A 24,432-nucleotide genomic window follows, 5' to 3' on the forward strand; every position below is an offset into this window, starting at 1 on the left:
GTGTCAACCGGATTTATTTCATGCACTTATGTTTTGAAATTAATTTATTTTTATTATTTTTTGTTGTTGTTGTTGGTCGTGGGGCTTGAACTCTGGGCTTGTGCCCTGTCCCTGCACTCTTCAGCTCAAGGCGAGCATGCTCTACCACTTGAGCCACAGCGCCACTTTCAAAATTTATTTATTTTTAAACAATATCTTTAAGCAGTTGTACAATAGATTTTTAATTTAAAAAGTCTAGTTTTGTACACAAATGCATCTTGATCAGTGTCACCCCTTAAGGAGATTCCTCCCTGCCCCCTCTTTTTTTTTCTTCTTTTTTTTTTATTGTGAAAATACTGTACAGAGGGGTTACAATTACATGGACAAGATAATGAGTACATTTCTTATCAAGCATTGTAGCCTCCTCCTTTGTTTCCCCTTCCCATCCTCCTCCCGCCTCCCCCCCCACCAAACCTCCCCCTCCCCTTTTTTTGTGTATTCCAGTCTTGGGGCTTGGGCCTGAGCACTGTCCCTGAGTTTTTAGGTTCAAGGCTAGTATCCTACTACTTGAGCCACATCCTACTTTCTGCTTCGATGATTAATTGGAAATGGGAGTCTCACAGACTTTTCTGCCCAGGCTGGCTTTGAAACATGATCCTCCAATCTCAGCCTCCTAAGAAGCTAGGATTACATGTATGAGCTCCTGGTGCTTGGCAAGGAGACCATTTGTTTTTAAAGGAGAAGGAAATTCATCAGGTAAAGTGCATTAATAAATAGTCCCCAAATAGAGTGTTTCCCTAGTGATGGAAAATGTCAATGTGAATCAAGTAATACCCAGCTGCTCTTTAGAATAATGATAGGTCATGGTACTAAAAGCTTTCCTTCCATTATTCCATTCGTAAATATTTATTGAATACTTGCTCTGGCCTCAGCAGACTCTCACTGTGCTGGAGATGAGAGTGGTGCTGTCTTTGCCCTCGTGAAACTTATACTCTAGTGGGAGAGGCACAGGAGACGAGTGAAATACAAGAACTATTTGTGTGTTAAGCAGTCTATCTTGTGAAATAAAAGGCTCAAGCCATAGGAATGGCATTCATTCCTTTATGGTGTGGGTTGCAGGATTCTCTCTTTTCTACAGCAAGGGATACCAGTGTCTTCAGCAGATCAATAATTGCAGGAACCATTCTGTTGGCTTTTGGAAGGTTCAGAATAACAGAAGTAGTACAAGGTTACACCTGAGAACTAGGATCAGATTTGAAAGGGTCTTTGAGTGGTAGCTATGCATGTAGATTGTCACCCTAAGAAACTTGGGGGGTAAGGGATAGATTTGCCTTTTAGAAGTGTCAATCAGATGGTGACTCACACCTGTAATCCTGGCTACTCAGGAGGCTGTAGTCTGAGGATCATGGTTTAAAGCTAGCTGAGACAAGAAAGTCCATGAAACTCTTATCACCACTAAACTACTCAGAAAAAGCCAGAAGTGGTGCTGTGGCTCAAGTGGTAGAGTGTTAGCCTCGAGCACAATGATGCTCAGGGACAGCTCCCAGCCTTGAGTTCAAATCCGAGGAATGGGGAAAAAAAATGTGAATCAGGTTTCAATTTAAAAAGTACAGTTTTGTATACAAATGCATCTTGATCAGTTTTCACCCCTTAAGGACACATTTTTTTCTTTTTCTTTTGTGTGTATGTGTGTGACTGTGTGTGTGCCAGTCCTGGGGCTTGAACTCAGGGTCTGGGAACTGTTTCTGAGTTTTTGTGCTCAAATAGAACCAGTTATGGGACTAACTGGGTACCAGGGAAGAAAATGATCAGTTATTGGGTTGGAGCTGTGGCAGTGAAGCTTCAACGAAACAATGGATCTGAGAAGTTGCAGGATTTGATGAATGATTGGTATGCATGGTAGTAAGAGATAAAAGGGGTGAACAAAAGTAGTCAAGTATTTGATGTTAACACATGGGTAGAAGAGCCTTAAGATAGTAAACCAGTAGTAGGGATGGGTTATTTTTAGTCTTTGGAGGTGGACAGTGAATATAGAAAGGGTTTGTTGAGTAAACTTTTTTTTGGAAATGCTGAATTAAAGATTCTGTGAACACCCAAGTAGTAAAGTCTAACAGGTAGCTGGCTATGTGGATTTTGAAGTGACTCTCTCCAACTCTACTCTGTCCTTGAGTTTTAGACTTGGCTATCCAAATACCTAAGAGATCACCCCAAGAGGTCCAACAAACTCATGATGCCTAAAAGTAAATGTATTTTTTTCACGTTGAATACTACTTCCTCATTTCTCTGTCATTAGACTCACTCTTCCCCTTTGGATTGATGCAATAATTTGTTCCAAATCTTCATTTCTATATCCATAGTGACTAATGACACTGATACCTGGACACCCAGCTAGATATACACCAAGAACTTGGGCCCAGGAAGATAGCTTATTGGATGATGGGTCTGAGCTCAGACACTACGCAATCACACCTGACTGCAACCTGACTAAAGAAGGGTAGGGGGTTGATAAGTAATGGAGGCTCAGAAGAAGTCAGCCCCAAAAATTCTACTACCCAGGGTTGCAAATTTAGGGCTAGCTTGTGCAACAAAATGAGACCTTGTCTCAAGACAAAAAAGAAAATTCTGGTAGCATGTCCACATGACAAGGTAGAGATTCTGATCTCCTCAAGGAAGAGGAGGGAGCTAAAACTCCTGATCCTCTTAGCCTGTGTTCACTCAACTCACTTTTCCTTTTCATTGCTTCCCAAGTAACGTTCCTGACAGCAAGATAAAGCTTGTCATGCAGATTTGTCTATAGGGAATATAGAAAGCAGGATTATTCTGTCCCTCTATAATACTAATTATCATTACAATAATTAAATTACTCCTCTGGCTTCTAATGGAAGTATCCGTGAACATGTTAATGCATGCCTGGAGATCTGAGAGACACGTGTATGTCTTGGATACTAAAAGATTCATCATCTGATACAAGATTCTATTTTACGAAGTGATACTTGTTCATTATTTCCTTTTCTTTTCCACTTCTTTCACTTAAAACATCCTCAAAATTTTCAACACCCCCAATTAACTACTAACATTTGTTAGTATGTTTCCTCTGATTTTCTACACATATAGAAATAACGTTTAGCAACTATCTCATTTTTTTTTGTAAAAATGCAATGCAGATTTTCAAATTGCAAAATATCTAATAGTTCATGTGGGAGTTTTGTTTTCTGTGCAAGAAACCAAATGACAAGAAAATAAGCAAAAAAATTAAAACGTATCTGAATATGTTTTAGTAACAGAACTAATTTCTGCAACCTGGTCAAGAAAGTGATTCTTCATTTCCAAAACATTTTCAAAACTCATGAAAATGAACAACAATCTAATGAAGCTTTTGTGGTGGCCAATGGCTAACCTTCACAAACTGTAATTCTCCAAATAGATATGCGCAAACCATCATCTTTCTAAATTCAAATTTGTGTCAGTGCCTAGATACATGATATGTATGCTTCTGCATGCACTAATGGTGATTTTCTAATTCTCCCATTTTTTTTTAAAGGAATGTTTATTCTCTTGTTTTCTTTTTCTTTTTCTTTTGCTTATGTGGTGCTGAGGAATCGAACCCAGGGCCTCATGCGTGCAAGGCAAGCACTCTACCACTGAGCCACCTTCCCAGCCCCTCTAATTCTCCCATTTTTATCCTACATTTAATTAGCTAGTTTACCTCTACAAAGAACTCAGCCATCAACTATTTGGTTAATTTGAAATATGATTCGTGGAAAAAAGTGAGAATGAATGTTTTATTCTCTCCCTTTATGCATCAAATTTAAGAAAAATAATTTGAAGCTCAGAAGTGTTGTCAAGAACTCAGTAAATAGCAACTGATGCACTTTGCATGGTTTTGGCTCTCCTGCAATTGGAGCACCTATGATGGAAACAAATATAACCATAGCTTTTGTTTAACACACATTCACAAGCAGTAGAGGTTGACATATCCAGGAGTCTTACCTCATTCTCTGATGAGCTTGCAGACAGAAGCACCTCTTGAGCATCAAAAAACTCAGATACGGACTCTGACATGGATAGGCGGCTCTCATTGGCTACTTGTTGTGACAGGGGGAGACTGACATGGATTTGCTCACCAGGCTATTATAGAAAGGAAAGACATATGGTTTAATTTGTCTCTCTCTCTCTCTCTCTCTCTCTCTGTGTGTGTGTGTGTGTGTGTGTCTGCCTTCTGGCAGAGAAGATACTTTTTTTGTGACCATGGAGTTGGACCTCATGGCCTTGTACTTGCTCTGTGTGCTTGCTTTGCAAGTACTCTACTTTGAGCCATGCCTCCAGCCTTGCTTTGTGTTGATTATTTCAGAAACGGAGTCTCATGGACTTTTCTGCAGGAGTTGGCTTTAAGCTTGGATCCTCTAAATCTCAGCCTCCTGAGTAGCTAGGATTCCAAGCCTGAGCCAAACTGGTATGTAGCAAGAATAGCTATTTCTTCACTTTAGTTGGGTCTCTATAGAAAGCCACACTGTGTATTAAGAATAGTGACACTTTGTACTACATACAATTCATTCTATGTCTAATGACTCCAAAAGGCATAGTTGAGAGATGCTGGATGTTGACTTGATTTAAAATCCCTGCTCAATTGACAGTAAATGAAACTTAACAGGGTAAGCCTCTATTAACAGAACTGGTGCTTAAAAGCTGCTTTTCCTGGGCTTACACATTAAATTAAAAGCAGGAGAAATGCTTTGCACCTCTGCCTTCCGTTCGTATGTGCTTCTGCTCTAAGCCATTTCTCTGTAGTCACTTTGCAATCATCTTAGCTGCCAGGAAATACAGTATTGACTGATAATATCTATGACAAGGGAACTAACTACTGCTGTGAAGCCACAGAACCTCCTCAGAACAGACCACTGACTATGGGAGGAGGATGTTTATTTTGACTGCCATAACAACTTCCCCAGAACCCCTCCCCAAACAAGGACTGAAATAATAGCCAGGCCACACTTCGACCACTGTTTAATAATTATGCATACATATCTCATTCTCCCCCCTAGTTTTTGTCTATGAAGCCTAAAACTCATGTCTGTACCCTAAACACAGCTAAAGATACATTGAATTGCTACTTGTTCATTCTCTGTCTTTTACCATAAACATTTGGCATAAAGAGGTGAGCAACCAGACCTGACACATAGAACTTCTGGAGTTTGGATCTGAGATCTATAAATTCTGATTTCTATTAACAATCTGAATTGATTATACAAATTCACTCTTTTATTCTTAAGCTTGTCATTACTAGTCATGTTCTAGTTAGGTATATCAAACCTCAAGAAGTACGTATGTAAACTGCTAGAGACATTCTAAGAAAATGACAGCTAAGACAATTTTTGAGATAGAATATAAAAAATCATTTTCTAATTAGGTGATAAATTTTGGCCAATAAAACATGACCATATTTCAAATAAAATATTAGATTTTGTTCAGTAAGTGATAAATGATTGTTTTCAAGGAAGCTATTTGTTTTAATCACAAAATATGCAAGAATAAATACTATACATATATTCTACTGCACACTTCAGGTTGAAAGAAGACTCCTATTGAGGATTTTAAATAAGTTTTTTTTAATGTATTTTTTTTTGAAAAGGTGATGAGCAGGGTGGTTACAGTTGCACATCTGTGTACATAAGTACATTTGTTTTATTAAATAAGTTTTTAACGATAAATTTTAGAAATACTTCCAGATTGTGCATAGTTTGGTGAATACAAAAGTCATCAGAGATTAAGGGTATCGGGGCACATGGAAGCAGTTGCAGGCAACTTAATCAAAGATAGGCTGCTTTGGGATAATATATCCTAAGCAGTTAGGAAGTAGAACCAACTCTCAAATTTGTAGATTTCTAACAAACTATAGGTCTTTTTTTGTTCGTTTGCTTGTTTGTTTTGGGTCGGTGGTAGGGCTTGAACTCTGGGCCTGGGTGCTGTCCCTCAGCCCTTCAGCTAAAGGCTAGTGCTCTACTACTTGAGCCACAGCACCTCTTCTGGTTTTCTGGTGGTTTATTGGAGATAAGAGTCTCACAGACTTTCTGCCAGGGCTGGTTTGAACTGCAATCCTCAGATCTCAGCCTCCTGAGTAGCTAGGATTACAGGTGTGAGCCACTGACGCCTGGCTACTACAGGTCTTTAATGCAAAGAAGATGCTAGTATTAGTTAAAACTCTCATCATCACTGTGTTGAAAAGTATGAGTTCTAAGGGCCATAACAGCAGTTTTATAAAAGGTTCAAACAGAATTACATGTTGTTTAGCCAAAATTTGAATTATTCTTTTTCCCCCTTTATTATTGTAAAGATTATACACACAGGAGTTACAGTTATATAAATAAGGTAATAAGTACATTTCTTATCAAATTTGTTACCTCTTCCCTCATTTTTCTCCTACTTTCCCTTCTTCTCCAACCCCCCATCTACTATTATTTCTTGAAATGGAATAATAATTGGAACATTTACCTTAGAGTGTTGTTGTCAGTACCAAATTGGATAATACATGAATGATTAGTACAATTCTTAGTACACAGTGAACATTCACTTGACAACTGTTAACTATTAATTATAATAATAGAAGCTGCAGTAGCACAATTAGTGTTGTTGTAGCAATTTTACATGACTTCTGTCTTTAGATAGTTCTTTCTAACCAAATTTTAAGAAAATTTTTATGTAACAACATTTTTACAACAGTTAAAATATGCCTGTTCCTAACACTGGCTATTTGATCCTAATGAATGAGACAGATAAAAGAAAATTAGGCTGGAGTAGATAAATAAACATCTGGTGACATCATATGAACAGAGGAATAAAAATAGACACTGACACCAGGAACAAATTATGTCATGTGTGTACATCCATTACTCAAAAGAACACTGAACTGTCAGTGATACAAATATTTATGGGGAGAATCTCATTACAGTGAATTAACTGTATTGAAATAAAAACATGCACTAATTCTATATGCTATGAGATAGGTATTTTATGTCCATTGAAAACAAATCTTACCTCATCTGGGCTAGGAATAATATTTACACTGACAACCTGATCACAAATAATAGACTCTGAATGTATTCTGTTCAGCCGACTCCTTAGTTCAGCATTCTGGTTTAGTGCCTTAAAAGAACAAAAACTGAAGTTGTAATTGCCCATTAACAAACATAAAACAGAACAAGTATACAGGTACAACTTTAACAGCAAAGTCTCTGATGTTCTTAGCCAACTTTTGGAGTCATCATGAGCCAGATCCTATCAGTAAGTAAAAAATAAATGGCTCAGAAGTCAGTTAATAATTTTTTGTCAATTATTATTACTACCTAGTAGATTATTGAACTGAAAGAATTTATGCTCATAATCAAAATGACACAGAGGAATTTTCTCTCCCTTAGAGGCAGGCCTATTACATATCAGCCCAGTCTACCACCACATATATATTACCTTTTATAGTTGTGGATGAAAACTAATGACATTTTGGGTCTTTTTGTCTCTCTTTTACTTGATCTGAAGTTTAGGAATCATTTCAAAGTTAAGCAATTATCTTAAAAATTATTTGGAAATGGAATGAATAAAAATGTGCTGTATATAAAGAATTGTATTTTATCTGTTTAAAGAAAATAGCTGCATTTTTATATTCTAGGACTGCTTAGTAAATACATGAGAGCACTGCAGCAGAACAAATGTTACAGACCAAATGCTGCCTCCACTGAACAGAGAAGACACTGATGAGTATGATAAAGAACAAAACACCAATAGGAAGCCAGCTCTAAGATGGCTACATCACACTACTTTTCCCACACCATAAACAAGCAGTAAAACACCACTTGCTCTAACACAGTGTGTGTAGTAACTACATTGATTGCAAGAACAGAATAGCTTTATATAAGCACGACCCCCATGGACAAAAGTACAATGAACTATCTGGGGATGCACATGACTTGATCTGATGCATAAGAATATATTGAATTTCTTTTTTCTTTTTTTAAGATATGGTCTTTCTCTCTCTCTTTCTCTCTATGTATATATGTATATATATTTTTTATATGTACCTCAGATGGTCCTTGAACTCACTACACACACACACACACACACACACACACACACACACACACACACACATACACACACACACACACACACACATCCAGGCTGTCCTTGATTTTTTTTTTTTACCTTTGCAGTACTAGGTTTGAACCAAGGGCTGTGTGTATGCTATGCAAGCACTCTAACCACTGAGTTATATCCCCAACCTAGTATGTTCCATTTTTTGACACAGATGTGGTTCAGCATATTTCTATCAAGCCTCAAGTACAAGACTGTGGGAGAGCATGCCCCAGTAAAAAGATATGCAATTCTTTTCCTTTCTATTAAAATTGCAAGTAGAAGATGGAAGTGATGATTTAGGGTGGAGGATAAATGTAAGGACCCACTGAAGAGGTTATTAGCTATAGTTAATGGGCATTTGCTTTATTTAGACAAATATGATAAACTAATATGTGTACAATATAATACCTTAATTATAGCTGCACCTATCAAACTCACTCAGGATAAACACAAAAGAGCAAAACTCTACACTTGCGCTGAGTAGGGCAAACTCCTGCACGTGAGTAAGAACTGCTGCGTCTCTTCTCTTTCCAGGCTGGTTCCTACTGTTTTCTCTCTTTTTTGTTTTTTGAGGACAGATTTGTTTCCTTGCAGCTTTTGGCTTTTGTTTAAAGCTTTTGGAGCCAGTTTGGAAACTATGTCAAATAACACAGGATCTGGTGTGTCAAATATTGAGAGATTAACTGTGGGTACAGATTCAACATGTTTGAATCTAAGAAGAAACATGTGCCTGGTTACCTGAGAAATCAGGGATATATTAGAAAAAGTGATTATGTTCTTAGAGAAAGAAAGAAAGAAAGAAAGAAAGAGAGAGAGAGAGAGAGAAAGAGAGAGAGAGGGAGGGAGGGAGGGAGGAAGGAAGGAAGGAAGGAAGGAAGGAAGGAAGGAAGGAAGGAAGGAAGGAAGGAAAGAAGGAAGGAAGAAAACCAAACAACAGAAAATATGCACAAAAAATCATGTGCCTCAAAAGAAGAACCTTAATATCTTTTCATACTACAAATGTGCTCAGTGTTGCTTTTCTTAGAGTAAAATCTCAAACACTTAGAATATGGGGGAAATACCCAAATATATTCACCTTATTAATTGTGGCTACTATAGACATACTTATTTGTTCTTTCATTATCTCCGTTTTCAAGTATATGCAAATTTTTAATTATTGGAATATTAGGAACCAGATTACTTTTCCTGCTAAGTGGGAAGGCTCATGGTAAGTTGTCTGAAGGATTTAATTACTGGCTCACAATATTGACCTGAAGGTTGTGTACAAACCTCAGCAATAGCTCCTTCAAAGTGAGTGCAACTTATGTTGTCACTGAAATAATGTTAATCAAAAACCCCACATAAATCTGAAGTGCAAAGGTAAGTAATGCTTTGCTTGAAGGTAGAAATGGTTTTTTGTTTTTTTTTGGTCGGTCGTGGAGCTTGAACTCTGGGCTTGGGCGCTACCCCTGTGCTTGAGCCACAGCACAACTTCTGGTTTTCTAGTGGTTTTACTGGAGATAGAGTCTCACGGACTTTCCTGCCTGGGCTGGCTTTGAACCAGGATCCTCAGATCTCAGCCTCCTGAGTAGCTAGGATTACAGGTGTGAGCCACGGGCGCCCGGCTTTAAGGTACAAATGTTAAATACAGGTTTTCTTGTTATAAGTAATTATGTAGACTTGTTTTCTCTGGATATTTAAAGATATTAAATTCTAGCTGGGAATTGGTGGCTCTTGCCTGTAAACCTAACTACTCTGGAAGTTGAGATCTGAGGATCGAGTTTGAAGCCACCCAAGCAGAAAGTCTGTGAGATTCTTACCTCCAATTAACCACCAAAAAGATGCACATGGAGCTTTGGCTCAAGTTGCAGAGCTCTAGCCCTGAGCAAAAAGCTCAGGGACAGTGCCCAGGCTCTGAGTTTAAGCCCTAGGACTGTGATACACACACACACACACACACACACACGCACACACACACACACACACACACACACACACACACACACACACACACACACACACACACACACACACACACACACACACACACACACACACACACACACATTCATTTAAGCTCCACTTTACCCAATCTTCATTAAATATGAGCTTGCATAACAGCTGTGTTTGAAGAGCAAACAAGATAGCCAGCAAACAGTAATAGTAATAAGAAATAAGACAGTGTTCGTTTTAAATCTGAAAATAATGGTTTCTTTTTCTTAGATGTTATGTCAAAAAATTTAAAAATCTCTGCTTCCCCCTTCTCAATTTATTTATTTTTGTTTCTCTCAGTTTCTCTGTGACTCTCTCTTGCTCTTATTTTGAGACAGAGTTTGCTATGTTGCTAAGCTGACCTACAACTTGTGATACTGCTGACTCTGCTCTCTAAGAAGCTGAGATTATAGCCATGGGCCTCATATCTTTAAGTTAAAAAACAAGACAGTCATATTGAATAACCTTTAAAGTCTTTCAAATTTAACAAAAATACTGTCAGCCTTTTGCACAATACTTTGGTTATCATGATGAGGGGCCAGTTCATTCCAGATAGTGTAAAAACAATTCTGGCTTTTGAGGTTTTTCTGATGCTTACGGTTAGGAGTTTTTTGATCCTAAGTATTTGGCTTTCAACCAGAAAAACAATAAAGATGTACTCACATTATACACCAAGTGTATTTGACATTCACTAGGATAGTCTGGAGAAATACTGTTAGAAACCATATCCTTAACTGTTTCTCCTACTGTTGATAAGGCCATTCTCTTCTCACTTTGGTAGTAAGTGGGTAGCAAAGAAAAATTAAATCTTGGTAAAAGTGTTCTCATTGATAGGAAGAATGAAAATTTTCTATTCTTTAACTTTTTTACATTTTAACTTTTTCAGACTTCAAAAGTTTATCTTATTTTACTTTTTGATGGTACCAGGACTTGAACTCAGGACCTTGCCCTGTTCTAGCTGGTGATCTACTACTTAAATCATACCTCGATCATAGTGTTTTACTGGGAGATGATGTCTTACGGATTTTTTTATGCCCAGGCTGACTCTAAATCTTGATTCTCCAGGTCTCAGCCTTTTGAGTAGTTAGGATTACAGGCCACTGATACTTGGCAAGTAAGTAAAAAAAAATATTGCTAATACTTAAAACCAAGGTTATATTATAGTTTACCATTACTAGTAAAGAAAAAATAATAATTTGTTGTCAAAATATTAGTATTGTGTCAAAAAGGGTTTAGTTGTGTGTGTGTGTGTTTTGCCAGTCCTGGGGCTTGAGCCCTGGGCTTGAGCACTGTCCTTGAGCTTCTTTAGCTCAAAGTGAGTGCTTGCTCTACGACTTGAGCCACAGCACCACTTCTGGATTTTTTAAGTAGTTTATTTGAGGTAAATGTCTCATGGACTTTCCTGCCCAGGCTATCTTCAAACTGCAATCCTTAGATCTCAGCCTTCTGAGTAGCTAGGATTATAGCTGTGAGCCACCAGTTACTGGCTAGTTCTGGTTGTTGTTTTTTTTAAGTTTATGGAATTACATGTTATTAATTCTTATTTTACTCATTTTCACATTTACAACTTAAAGAGATGTTATACATGGAACTCAAAAATTCTAAAATAATCTTATAGTATATAATAATCTTATTAATGATAATACTTGTATTAATAATATATATGCAGTGGTAGAAAGAGTGTTATTATATAGCAGAAAAAAGCATGGCAATAAATAACACCAAGTCTGGCAACTTCAGTAGTGTGAAGTGTAAGCCAACAACCCAGCATGCAGCAGCCACGTCTGAGCATCTTACAGGGGTAGCTCCTCCTTTTGCCTTGATTATACACACTGGTTTTCAAGTCTGGTATAGTCAAGTGCCCTGACCTTCATAGTGGCACATTCTCTAGTAGTGTTCAGGACCACATTTACTATTTCCCTCCCTGAAACTCAACCATTTTCCCTTCAAAGATATCACTGGAATCTTGAGGGATCCAGGCATTAAGGAAAAGAACATTATGAGTGATAACTAATATGTGGATCCAGAAGACGACAGAAATCATATAGAGAATGAACCCAATGAGGCAAAGCAAGGAAAAAGGAGGCAGTTCACCAGCCAGTCTCCAGCCAATGAGCAAGAAAAGTTACCAAGACCTGTCTGTAACAGCATTGCTCTGTTAGTGCTGCACAGGACCACAATCTAACAGGGAGAAAGCACTCTGAAGCTAAGAACTCTGCTTAGTCCTCATTATGGGGTTTTACACATTATCACATTTCTTAGTGAGATTAAACACTCCACCAAGTATGTTCCTTTCCCCGTGTCACATTTCCCCATACACATCCAAGTCTAATATATCCAAGAAACATACACTTCCTACTTAATCTATAAAACTAAATAATCTGAATCCTTACTTCTTTAGCTATTATCATTGGTAGACAATGGGTGAGAATTTACCTTAGACTAGATTACATATTGGTCTAAACATTTTGCTAAATAAAATTTAAATTCTGGAGGAAAAAAAATCCAAGGCTACTTCACAGCTAGAGAAGGATTTGAAGAACATGGCAAAACTGGATCATCATTAAAGCACACTCACTGAAATGAAAGTAAAGCTGGTTCAAAAGGCAAGAATATTAATACAGAAACTATCCAAACTAGATGTATCAAAAACCAAATCCTGGCAATCTTAATAAACACCTTGTTTTTTTTTTCATTTGAAAAATGCAAAAAGTATAAAACATTAAAAAATAAATACCTTACTAATCAACTCTTGGTAATTTGGCTTATTTATCTATAACGTTTTTCCTTTTTTTTTAATTTTAATTTTAATTTTTTGTTTTGTTTTTTTTAATTTTAATTTTAATTTTTTGTGAACATGCTGTACAGAGGGGTTACAATTACACGGGCAAGATAATGAGTACTATAACGTTTTTCCTATGTACTTATATCTGTCCCTTATTCTTTGCACACAAGCATTTGTTTTATATGATAAACTCTTCACAAACATGATTTTTGACAGTAACATAATAAGCAATGACTTCCTATGATTAGACACGTACATGGTTACTGATTTTTGCCAGAATAATGCTATAGTGAACACTGCTGTGCATAATTATTTTCTAAATTCAGTATTACTTCCTTAGATTATTTCTCTGTGCATAGACTTTCAAGGAAGATGGATTGAACACTTTATAAGGTTTTTTAGATGTTGCTAAATTATGTATAAAATCATAGCAATTTAAACTTGGTAGCTAAGAAGATGACAAAAATTATATGGAAAAATTTCATATACGACAAAATTTGCCAAATCCTAGGGAACTATGGAATTCAGGCACAAACAAATATACCTGAAACTTTTATCCCATCCATCACACAATATTTATTTTGGGTATGTGAAATGTTGTGGCTAGGAAGGATGACAGATACTTCAGTTAGGACTTTAAATTATGCTACTGTGTGCTTTAAGCCAATTTTGGCTTATGTTTGAGTAGATATCATATTTTGCTGGTTCTAAGATGGGTATTTCCCCCCAACTAGGAGCACCTCTGAAGCACTGTGTCAACTCAATTGACAGAAATATTTTTCCCTACTCAGAAATTCATGAATAATGATGCATCTAACAATTGCTGAGATGTTGATTTTTGAAATAGAGTAATTCTAGCTGGAGTACATTCTGCTGCTCACATTTATACAGTCTCAATCCACAGTATATTCAATACAAGCTGTGCACAGGTTCTAAGGCCAGAAATCAAACTAATACCAGCGATATACTGAAGGCAGACTCTACTAGTCTTGAATCTCTCATTATTATGGTAATTGGGATTATTGACATTGCCTTAGCCCTATTATACTTCAGTTGATTTTTCTGGTGTTCACAGTAATACACAAAACAAGATAAGAAATTATATCTGAGGTGAAGTAAAGTAATCTATAATGGACAGATGCCACAAAAATTATCCTATTGTATAAGCATAAGGTTAACATGTATGCTCTTGGATGTGAACACTAATTTAAGTTTCATAGAGTAAAACAACAGAATTATGTTTTATTTGTGTACATATAGATCAGGGAAATAACATTACTTTAGAAGAAAAATTCATTTGACTGTCCAGCCTTGCAAGATGTTACTTGCTCAGGAAGGCTAACAATGCTGCTCATGTAGTGAAGAATGCTAACTTTATGTATTTTATATACTACGTGTCTTCAAAAAAGAATGATACGTTTGCTGAGCTGATACAGAACATAAAAGCCTCATTGAAAAGTAGCATTTTTAATCACTGTGTGTGTGTGTGTGTGTGTGTGTGTGTGTGTGTGTGTGTGTGTGTGTGTGTGTGTGTGTGTGAGAAACAGAACATAAGCTTTAAAACTGTTAGGTTTTTTAAGTACCACATGAATCCTTTCTTCTCTCCATGGAGAGATGTGGTCATGAGAAAGATACCTGGGGGGGGAGGGTTAACTGATAACACTTGAATACAGATCGAAGGTGCCTTCAGGCTACCTAAAATCACACTCAAGCATGCAGTTATTCTAATAGAAAGTATCCTTAGAGCAAGGAGAACAACTCCTCAATGTACTCCATCTACTTAGCACCTGTTCAATCTTAAGTGATGTATTACATGAGGTTCTGCAAATAGAGTTGGCCAACCAGGAAAAGCTGTATCGCTCAATTGTCTCCCTCCTTCAACAACTCATCTGCTGGCTCATTTCCTAAGGTGATATGCCTGCCAAATTCCAAGGTCAACATTCAGGTCATAAAACATTTGTTACTAAATTGGATGCTTTTTAAAATTTCAACTTTATACTTAATCTCAATGGTCACCACTTACAAATTCTTTGCCTGCTTCCTCTAGCTCTCCATCAAAGGATTCTCTTTGTTAGCTTGTCTTTATCATATTATTATTCTTTACAGTAGCACCAGTACTACTGTAATCCTTTTATTCTGTGTGAAAACACAATTCATCAGCATTTATACTTCATTAAGCTTTTGAGATTTCCACATCTTTATCCCTGTCTCCTGAACTCTAGATCTGGTATCCAATTGTCTGCTGGATATCCCACAGACATTCAGTTGCTATACAAATCAATCATCATAAACCTCTGACAAACCAGTTCCTCTATTACATATATCCAGTTCTCTAAATTAGATCCTGGGTGGATAATTTTTCTTTCGTTGTCTCTTTCACTTCCTTTTTCTGTCTTATTTCCTTTTTCTCTTTCTCTTTCTTTCATCTTCCTTTTCTTTGGGGGTGCTGGGGTTGAACTCAGGGCCTTATGTTTGGTAGTTACCACTTGAGCCACATCCCCAGTCCTTGACTCTGTCTTCCTGGTGTTCTCTAACATTCAGCAGATCTCCAACTTTCTCTGCTTCATTTTTCTCTTGCCCCAGGTCTACTGCCTCCAAAACCTACTCCTTCCTATTCATGCTGGCCTTTCCTTAGTCCAGAAATCTTGAGTATCATAATGCACTCTCAAATGTTTGCCCACCTGCTTTTACTTTAATTTTATCTACCATGTATAACGTATCAGACTAATCCTTCTAAAATACTGAAATGTAGAATAACATATCTAATTCATCAGTAACAAAATCTTTAATCCTTCCCAACCTGATAGGGATAAATCGGTAGGGTAAATCTAAATTCTTCTGTGTGATTCCTCAATATGCTTAATCCCAGATACTTGACTAGCTACTTGTAGAATGAATTTTCTCTCCCCTCTCTTCTTCAGGCCTCTTTGGAAAGGGTCTAAGCATTGACAGTGATTCATTTGAAAGATGTAAACTGCCAGTAAATTTAAATGCCTGAGCAAAGGCTATGATAATTTCTAAAACAGAGTCTAGCCTCAGAAGTGATAAGAAAAGACAACTTCAAGCACTAGGTTATTTACTAGGTAAGTTACAATACTCTTTTTTGGTGTTGGGATTTGAATTCAGGGCTAGGCAGAAGCTCTGCTACTTGAGCTATGACCTCATAGTTCTCTCTCTGTGTGTGTGTGTGTGTGTGTGTGTGTGTGTGTGTGTGTGTACTAGGGGTAAGCTCAGGGCCTCATGCTCTTATTTGATGGGAACTCTGTCACTTAAGCCACACCTTCCACACCTTCACTTTTGGCTTCTGTTGGTTAAAGAGTCTCACAGATTAATCTGCCTCAGTTGACTTTCAACACAATCATCTACTCAGCCTTCTGAGTAGCTAGGATTATAGTCATGCACTACAAGTGCCTGGATTTAACCTTTTTTGTTTTGGTTTTACATCACGTAATAGTCTTTATAGTCCCAAATTGTTTTCACATATTTTCATTCTTTGGTTAGAAAAATATCTTAATGCAACAAACAGAAATCAACTGAGGCTGTGACTTTAGGTACAAATATTCTTTAATAAGAAAGGGAAATAATTGAACCCAAAGGATGTTTCATTTTACTTCATTATGTTAGTTAGCATCCTTTCCTTCTTTGTCTACAAAGGACATTAGTGCTTAATTCAGGGAACTCTCATTTTTTTGTTACCTAGGAAACAACTGTTTTTCTGGGTAAATACTGCTCATCTCTAATCAGATCATGAGCTTCCCAGAAACCAAGCACATGGTGTTACATGCACAATACATAGTCTACAGCCAGCTGAATGGATTAATGAACACATAAATGAATAGCTACTTTTAAAATTCTTTTCCTAGTCATTTCTAGTTTGACCTTACACTCATATCCAGATCTCTAGACCATTCCTAACAAGAAGTGAATTAAAGAAATGAGGTGGAAAGCAAGAGAAAAAATGTCCCTATTTTTCTTAGTCAAGCTTGATTTGTACCACAAGGCTTCCATCATTAAATATTTCCTGAGAAGACACTGCAACATTTAAGGGGCTAAGAGTGTGTACTTTTGTGTGCTTGTAAGGGGATATTGACATGCCAATTTGACTATTATTTTGATCTTTCTGACTGCTACTTTCAGAATGATTTGGAAGTTTAATTAGTATCAACTGCACATTCAATGGATACATGTCGTGAGAAGTCTAGGCAGATGATTTCTTACACAGCGCCCTCTGCAGGCCAGCAGACAGGATGCTGCAGTGATGCTCATGCTACTGAGGCCTGAAGCAGTGTATGCACCTCATCTAACCTCAGGTGTTTCACAGTAAGTGCAGGAAGTATGGCCCTGACAGTGGCACACCATAACATGGAATTTAAGACTGTACGCTGACATTGGGAACACAAAACACAGTGATACAGTTTACATCCCATTGTTAAGCACTAAAGGAAACCATTCAGGCAAGATCTGATCCACATGAAAACCACTTACCCAGGCTTTGCTGGCTCCTTCACTCTGATCCAAGGCATCAGGAAGTGAACAACATTTTATGTAAACACTGAGTTCTCACACAATATCAAAGAAATTAAAGTAAGTGCATTTAAGGACTAACTGAAGAGAATATTTACTTCAGGGGAGATAGTGCAACAGGGATAAAATAATTTTAAAGGATTTATATCAGAAACCCTGACTTTGATATAGATTGAGATTGGACTAATAAGGGCCAATCTATAATACATATTGACACAGAGAAATACATATTGAAATATGCTTTAGAAAGCATAACTTAGAAAGGAAGGAAATCCCCAGAGTGCAAGCCAGAAAGTAACTGAATTTCTAGTAACTAGTAATTTTCAATAGACTAAAATCTCAGTGGAAAAAAATTACATATGGAAGATCTAACAGATCTTGTTTTATTTACCATCAAATTTAATATGTCATGACTATTATTTCAGATGTGTAAATCATGTATACATGCTTAGTTCTAGAGCTACATTATCAGTATCTCTAGGCTTTAAGTATTCAGTTAGTCAAAATAGCAAATTATATGTGTGCAGGAAGTTTGGCTTATTTTTACCCTTGCTTTGACATTTTTGGGGAAGAAAAATAAAATTCAACACTGACACTGCAAGGTCTTGGGAGAATTTCAGAGGGAGGGGCCCTCCCACAGACTGACTGTCAGCTCCCATTCCATTCTTTTGCCTGCCGTCTTCTGCCTGTCATGCATCTGACAACAGATCTTCTCATTTACCTGAGACAGTGACTGCCGGAGCCGGGCCATCTGCGTGCTATGGCCTTTGTTATGATCCTGTTCAGAAACCATCTGCTTCAGCTTCTCTTTCTCTATAGCTATGCTGTTAAATGCAGACTTCAAGAGAGAATGCACTGTATGGGGAGTAGAGTGAGGAATGATATTAAATATAACCAGAAAGAATACACAAAATGATAACTTCTTAAGACCTGAACTCATATCTAGACATTTTTAGGAAAGGCTATGTTATAGTCTAATTAAAAATCAGTATTAAATGGAGTCTACCAAAATACCCACACTCAAAGCAAATATGGCAATTGTAATTAATTAGGATGAAAAATTTAGCACATCATATTAGATGAGGCAGCTAAAAGTTGAAAGCAGCATATTAAGTATCAGTATCAATTTTAAGTATCAATATTGAGCAATTAACTTATAATTCCTACAAGAAAATATTTTACTTGTTATATTTGGTGGTTTGAGCAGCTCTGACTAGCCTAAAGTGTCATGCAAATAACTTGAGAGTTATTAAAAATATATTTCCCAAAGTACATTGCAAAACCAAAGAGCATTTTATGATTCCTGTCAGCATAAAACAGACAGCTAATCTAGAAGTTCTGAGAAGTTCTTTGGAGGCAAGAAATGACTTGGATTTCCGAATAGTACTTGCACTGTTTTCTCAGAGAGGATTTTTTTTTTTTGTGATAGTTCTGAGGCTTGAACTCAGGTCTGGGTGCTGTCCTTAAGCTCAAGGCTAGTACTCTACCACTTCATCCACTTCCAGCTTTTTAATTGGAGAGAAGAGTCTCATGGACCTTCCTGCTCAGGCTTTGAGCCACTGTCCTCAGATCTCAGCCTCCTGAATAGCTAGGGTTTACAGGTGTCAGGCACCTACCTGAGACGAACGTTTTAATGTAAAAAACACTGTGGCTTTAAATCAACAACATAAACAACACCTCTCTGATAATTTCTTATGTATCTAACATCTTATGCAGCATTCTGAACTTCAAAAAGTTATATTTCCACTTGTTATTTTTACAGTAGTGGTTTCTGTAATATGTCAAGTCTTCTAAACCAGGTATTTCCTTGTTTGAGGAAGTCTATTTATTTATTTATTTATTTATTTTTGGTCATGGGGCTTGAACTCTGGGCCTGGGCATTGTCTCTCAGCTCTTCAGCTCAAGACTAGGGCTTTACCACTTGAGCAACAGAGCCACTTCCAGTTTTCTGGTCGTTTATTGGAGATAAGAGTCTCATGGACTTTCCTGCCTGGATTGGCTTTGAACCGTGATCCTCAAATCTCAGCCTCCTGAGTAGCTAGGATTATGGGTGTGAGCTACCAGCACCAAGCTTTTTTTTTTTTTTTTTTTGGGTCCAGTCGTGGGGCCTGAACTCTGGGCTTGGGCGCTGTCCCTCAGCTCTTCAGCTCAAGGCTAGCGCTCTACCACTTGAGCCACAGCGCCACTTTCGGCTTTTTTTTTCTTTTTGCTTATGTGGTGCTGGGGAATCGAACCCAGGGCCTCAGGCATGCAAGGCAAGTGCTCTACCACTGAGCCACCTTCCCAGCCCCCAAGCTTTTTTTAAAGTGGAAAATATTAGCACAAAATATGGTAAAGTGGGGAAAATGATCACATGCATGGGATGCACATTTCACTGATATTTATGCTACATTCCATGTTCAATTTAAAGGTAATAACTTGATGGTTTTAAAAAGCAGACTCTCCACTCATTTCAAAACACATAATGCTTTCCAAAGAGTTCACTTCAACAGTCCTGAAAAGTCCTCTCTCTTTCCCTCTCCCCACAGCTTAGAGGATTGATATGTCTGTTGAAAAGAAAACATAGATTTTTTTGAACAGAGGCTTTAAAATATTGTTGAAACTTGGATTTCCTGAAAGGTTCAGGATTGTAACCTAATACACAAAGCTTTCCTGGGCTGCCTTCAAACTAAGCCATCTCTCTTTAGCAGCTCTGCTAAAGAGATTCTCAACTATGTTATTGTGCTATTCTACCTGCTTTGACTCTCGCCAAGAAGCAACAGACACTGGCTATAAATCTATGGTGTCTTATGAACAAGACATTATCATGCTAATTTAATAGCATAATTAGTATCCAGTTAAAAATTCAGTGAAGATGCATTTACTAGGAGCAAAAAGAAAGAGTTGCCCTTATAGAATCTCAATTGCCAAATCTGTAGAATAAGATGGGTAAAATAGTTAACCGTTGTAGGGTCACAGAACTAAGGCAGCATCTGATATCTGAAGTTTCGAGTGCTAGAGTAGAAGTTAATTTGAACGCCAAGGCTCTTGTTAAACACTATAGCACACCTTTGTGATGTTTTGAGATTATAAGCTTTTGTTGAGATCAACATTCACAAAGATGTCCTTGTTATATACTCCTATTCCTGAGCCACCAAGCTCTTGAGAATTGGCAGATAATGAATGTATTAGTACCTATTTTCAAGAATATATTGTAACTTATTACTAGCAGTCCCAGAGAAACAAATGATTAGTTTGTAAAAAGGTTTTGATAACTGAAAACATTACATTTACCTCTAAGAAGATTTAAAAAGACTACATTGAAGGAAGTATTATCTTAAGTCAAAAGATTAGCAGTTAAATACCACAGCAAGTAAGAGAGGAGCTAATCTGAGATCCAAGACTCCTTTTGTCAATGACAGACAGGACTGCTCAATCACCTACATCTTGCTATCCTGCTTCTTATTTATTAAATGTTATTCTCTGTAGCTCATGACAGGAATTTAACTCCCACAACAAGCTTTACTGCAAATTTGATGTAAAAAAACAGACTCAAGGGTTCAGCTGATTTTCCATCCCCTCATATCTGAACTGGCCTGTGATGCTTGGGCCTTACAGAGTTCAATGGAAATGAAGCTACACCAGTTCTAGAGCTGGCCTAGAGAGAACCAGCAACTTCCAAGTCTGTTGGACGTCTGAACAGTCATGGACAGGAACAGGGTCACAGCCTTAGGAAGACTTCCAGCTGTCTTGGCAATATGTCAGAAACACCAGGGAAGCCATTTGGGATTTTTCAGTCCCAACCTAAACTCTGGCTAAATTCCATTGAATGAACCTAGTCAGTAAGACAATGCTGAAGCTTGGCTCATATCTGAACTTAGCCTCATAGTTGAACCTAGTCTCAATTCCTGACCCATCAGCTCTAAATATAATCAACAGAACGTTGTTTTAAAAACATAGCAAGGGGGCTGGGGCACATGAGGCTCATACCTGCAATCCTAGCTACTCTGGAGGCTGAGATCTGATGATTGAAGCTTGTAGCCAGCTCAGGCAGTTAAGTCCTGGAGACTCTTACCTTCAATTAATCACCAGAAAACAAGAAGTGGAGCTATGGCTCAAAGTGGTAGATTGCTAGCCTTAAGCAAAATAGCTCAAGGACAGTGACCAGACCCTGAGTTCAAGTCATGACCAACAAAATAAATAACATTAGTCATAATATAACACCTACTTAAGAAGTAGAAATCTTGAGATGTGGTTCAATATCAGTCTAGCAAAAAGTTATTGAACCAGATGTGATCATATGAACCTCTGTGCCCAGCTGTGTGGGAGACTATAAGGAAGAGGATTATGGACTGTGGCTGACCTCAGGCAAAACTATGAGATAGAATCTAAAATATAACCTAAAAAAGCAGTTGGAGGTTTGGCTCAAGTGGCAGAGTATTTGCCTAGCAAGCCAAGGACCTGAGTCCAAATCCCAGAACGGGGGGGGGGGGGGGGGGGCGGTGGGGAGACAGAGAGAGAGACAGAGAGACAGAGACAGAGAGACAGTGACAGACAGATGGACAGAGAGAGACCGAGACAGACAGACAGACACATACACACAGAAGAGAGAAGAGAAGTGGGGAGAGGAATGAGGGGACAGGGAAGGAGGAGAAAGAAGAAGAGGAGAAGGGGAGGAGGAGGAAAAAGAGAAAAGATAGATCTAATTTTCCTTGTTAAAAATAACTAAATATTACAAGATAATGAAAAGCCATTTAAAAAAAAGATGGTACATAGCATTACCTTGCTGGACCGCCTCTTTCTGTCTTTTTTCCTTTCTCAATCCCAGTTAACACCTTAATCAAAACTGACACTGGGATATGTGTCCTGCATGCAGGCAGACAGGAACCACATCTGCTGTATTTCGTATATAAAACCATTTAATCTTTTTGCCATTACTCCCTAGACAAAGACTTAAAAAAATCTTTTTATCAAACAAGTCTCTCATTGAAGAAGAGACCTTTAAAGGACATGTTATTTTTTTTAAATATTTTTTTTTATTGTAAAAATACTGTACAGAGGGGTTACAGTTACATGAGCAAGGGAATGTGTACATTTCTATCAAGCATTGTTACCTCCTCCTTTGTTTTCCCCCTTCCCCCCTTCCCTCCCAGGTTATTTTTATTGATACCTTTCTGTGCAATTAGACAAAATTCTTCTTGTAGCTTTGTATAATCTGTTGAACTTTCCAGAGGGTCAGGGAGGTGACTAGGGGGAGTCTGAAATTCAATATCTGCACAGAGGTTGGGGTTGGAGGAGTGCAGGCGAACCGGTGACATGGTAGCACTGAATGGAACCTGAAAAAGGAAGACATAAATGATTCAAGAGCAACTGTGTCCTGTTCCACCTTTCCCTACACAGAAAAGATCCCTCCTATTCTCTAAAATAATAGCGGCTGCTCTGATGTCTGGCTTAGAGACACTCAGTACTCATTTATTTTGCAGGTAGCTGGGCTGGGAAGGAATCTTGTTTCCCATAGTTGATTTAGAATTGACAGGACTCATTGGGTTTTCATGGTCAGAGAGAGATGGCTACAGAATGACAGGAAGAAGAAGACATAATCTTAGATTTATTTGAACTCTGAACTCCCACTTGTACCTGAAAAGTTACTGGCAGAAAATTGCAGGCTGAACTGGGATTTAGCTACCCTTCTCTTATCAAAGTCAGGATACAGTTATATTCATTGTTCTTTAAGCCCGAACAGGATCTTACTATAAATGTAGCAATTCTGGACATGCATATAGAGAGAGTCTCCCTTTCTTCACGGCCATTAGAGAAAACAAAAATCAAGTTTAACAGCAAATATACAAATTTACTAAAATGTGTATTAGTAAATGGAATATAGTATACAAATCACCGTAGTTTACCTTTGTGTGTTACATACAACTGATGTTCATATATATATATGCATATATATATATATATGGCTTATGAACTGGCCAATAATGAAAAGCATTAGGTAGAAAAAGTCATATTACTATAGATTTTCCCAAATGGCTACTGGTGCCTTCCTCTGAAGGCTGGCTCTGCACTAGGTTTGTTAGCTAGACACAAACACCTTTTTATCTCCTTTAAGAAGGTTCTATCTGACATTACAAATGATGTTGGACAACCATTCTCCTTGTGAGTGGAAATACCAATGCCTTTTGCAAGTCATGTCACTAGTAACTTCTCCCTAAATCTCACTACATAGATGTTTATTCAGTTTCCTCAGGAACAATACGTTAGATCCCACTACAGCTGAGTTTTACATGTTTGAAATGGTAATTCCTGCTCTCTATATAGTACGCTGTAGGGAGAAGAAACCAATACCTCTTCTGATGTGTGTATGTATGAGAGAAACACTTCATTTAATTTTTTTGCACTAAACTTGGATTTGGTGAGTGGTTTAAGAAGAGTCCCCCTCCTCTCCCTGTCTCATTCCCTTCCTATGTCTGAAAGAAGTGGAGAGAAACAAAATATGTGGCCTAACAGGCAATTGAAGGGCAGTTGAGACTTAGTTTGAGAACCTTTTTTGCTGTGGTTTTGCCTGGTGTAGAGTTATTTCTCTCAAAAGATATCTCTGGAACAAAGTAGGCATGAAGCTTTCCCAAAAGTTTACCTAAGTTAGGCATAAGAACAGGTATTCTCCAAAGAATTTCGTATCTAGAGAGATCAAAGTCTGTATCGCATTTTCCATGAGAGCCTCACTACTCTAGGGTGGGAGATGTCAACAGCTTCATTTTATCGGGCTCAAAACTTGTGCCTGTTCTAAATTTGGAACCCAGAACAGCAAGTAAGCCATCCAAGAACATGAAGCATCAGGATTCAGTAATTTGCTGGCATCCTGTTTAGGTTATTCTCATGATAACGATGAACTGAAGTCTTTTGAGGATACCTGAAAAGAAGTGGAGCTTATGTGGAAGAACATAAATGATGCCAATCTGGAAAAGCAAGCAGTCTATATCCATCCCTACGGGAGGGACCTGGAGAATCCGTGAAAAGGTTAGTGGGTATAAGGAAGTTGTGGGTAAAGACTTTGAATTAAAGAT

The 24,432-nt window shown here is 37.7% G+C and overlaps 1 protein-coding gene across 4 annotated transcripts in view; it reads right to left on the reverse strand.

Annotated features, from left to right (window-relative positions):
- Osbpl6 (oxysterol binding protein like 6) overlaps positions 1–24,432 on the reverse strand; it is a 184,250-nt gene that overhangs the window by 16,227 nt on the left and 143,591 nt on the right. For all 4 annotated transcript variants that reach the window (XM_042688282.1, XM_042688285.1, XM_042688284.1 and 1 more), the window contains 4 exons: positions 22,533–22,698; positions 18,105–18,238; positions 7,012–7,119; positions 3,970–4,107 (listed from right to left, as the gene is read on the reverse strand). In XM_042688282.1, the coding sequence (XP_042544216.1) occupies positions 3,970–4,107; positions 7,012–7,119; positions 18,105–18,238; positions 22,533–22,698 (546 nt within the window). The remainder of the gene's footprint in view (positions 1–3,969; positions 4,108–7,011; positions 7,120–18,104; positions 18,239–22,532; positions 22,699–24,432) is intronic.

This window comes from Dipodomys spectabilis, unplaced genomic scaffold (assembly GCF_019054845.1).
Source record: "Dipodomys spectabilis isolate Male_0828 unplaced genomic scaffold, ASM1905484v1 ptg000115l, whole genome shotgun sequence".
Classification (NCBI taxonomy): domain Eukaryota; kingdom Metazoa; phylum Chordata; class Mammalia; order Rodentia; family Heteromyidae; genus Dipodomys; species Dipodomys spectabilis.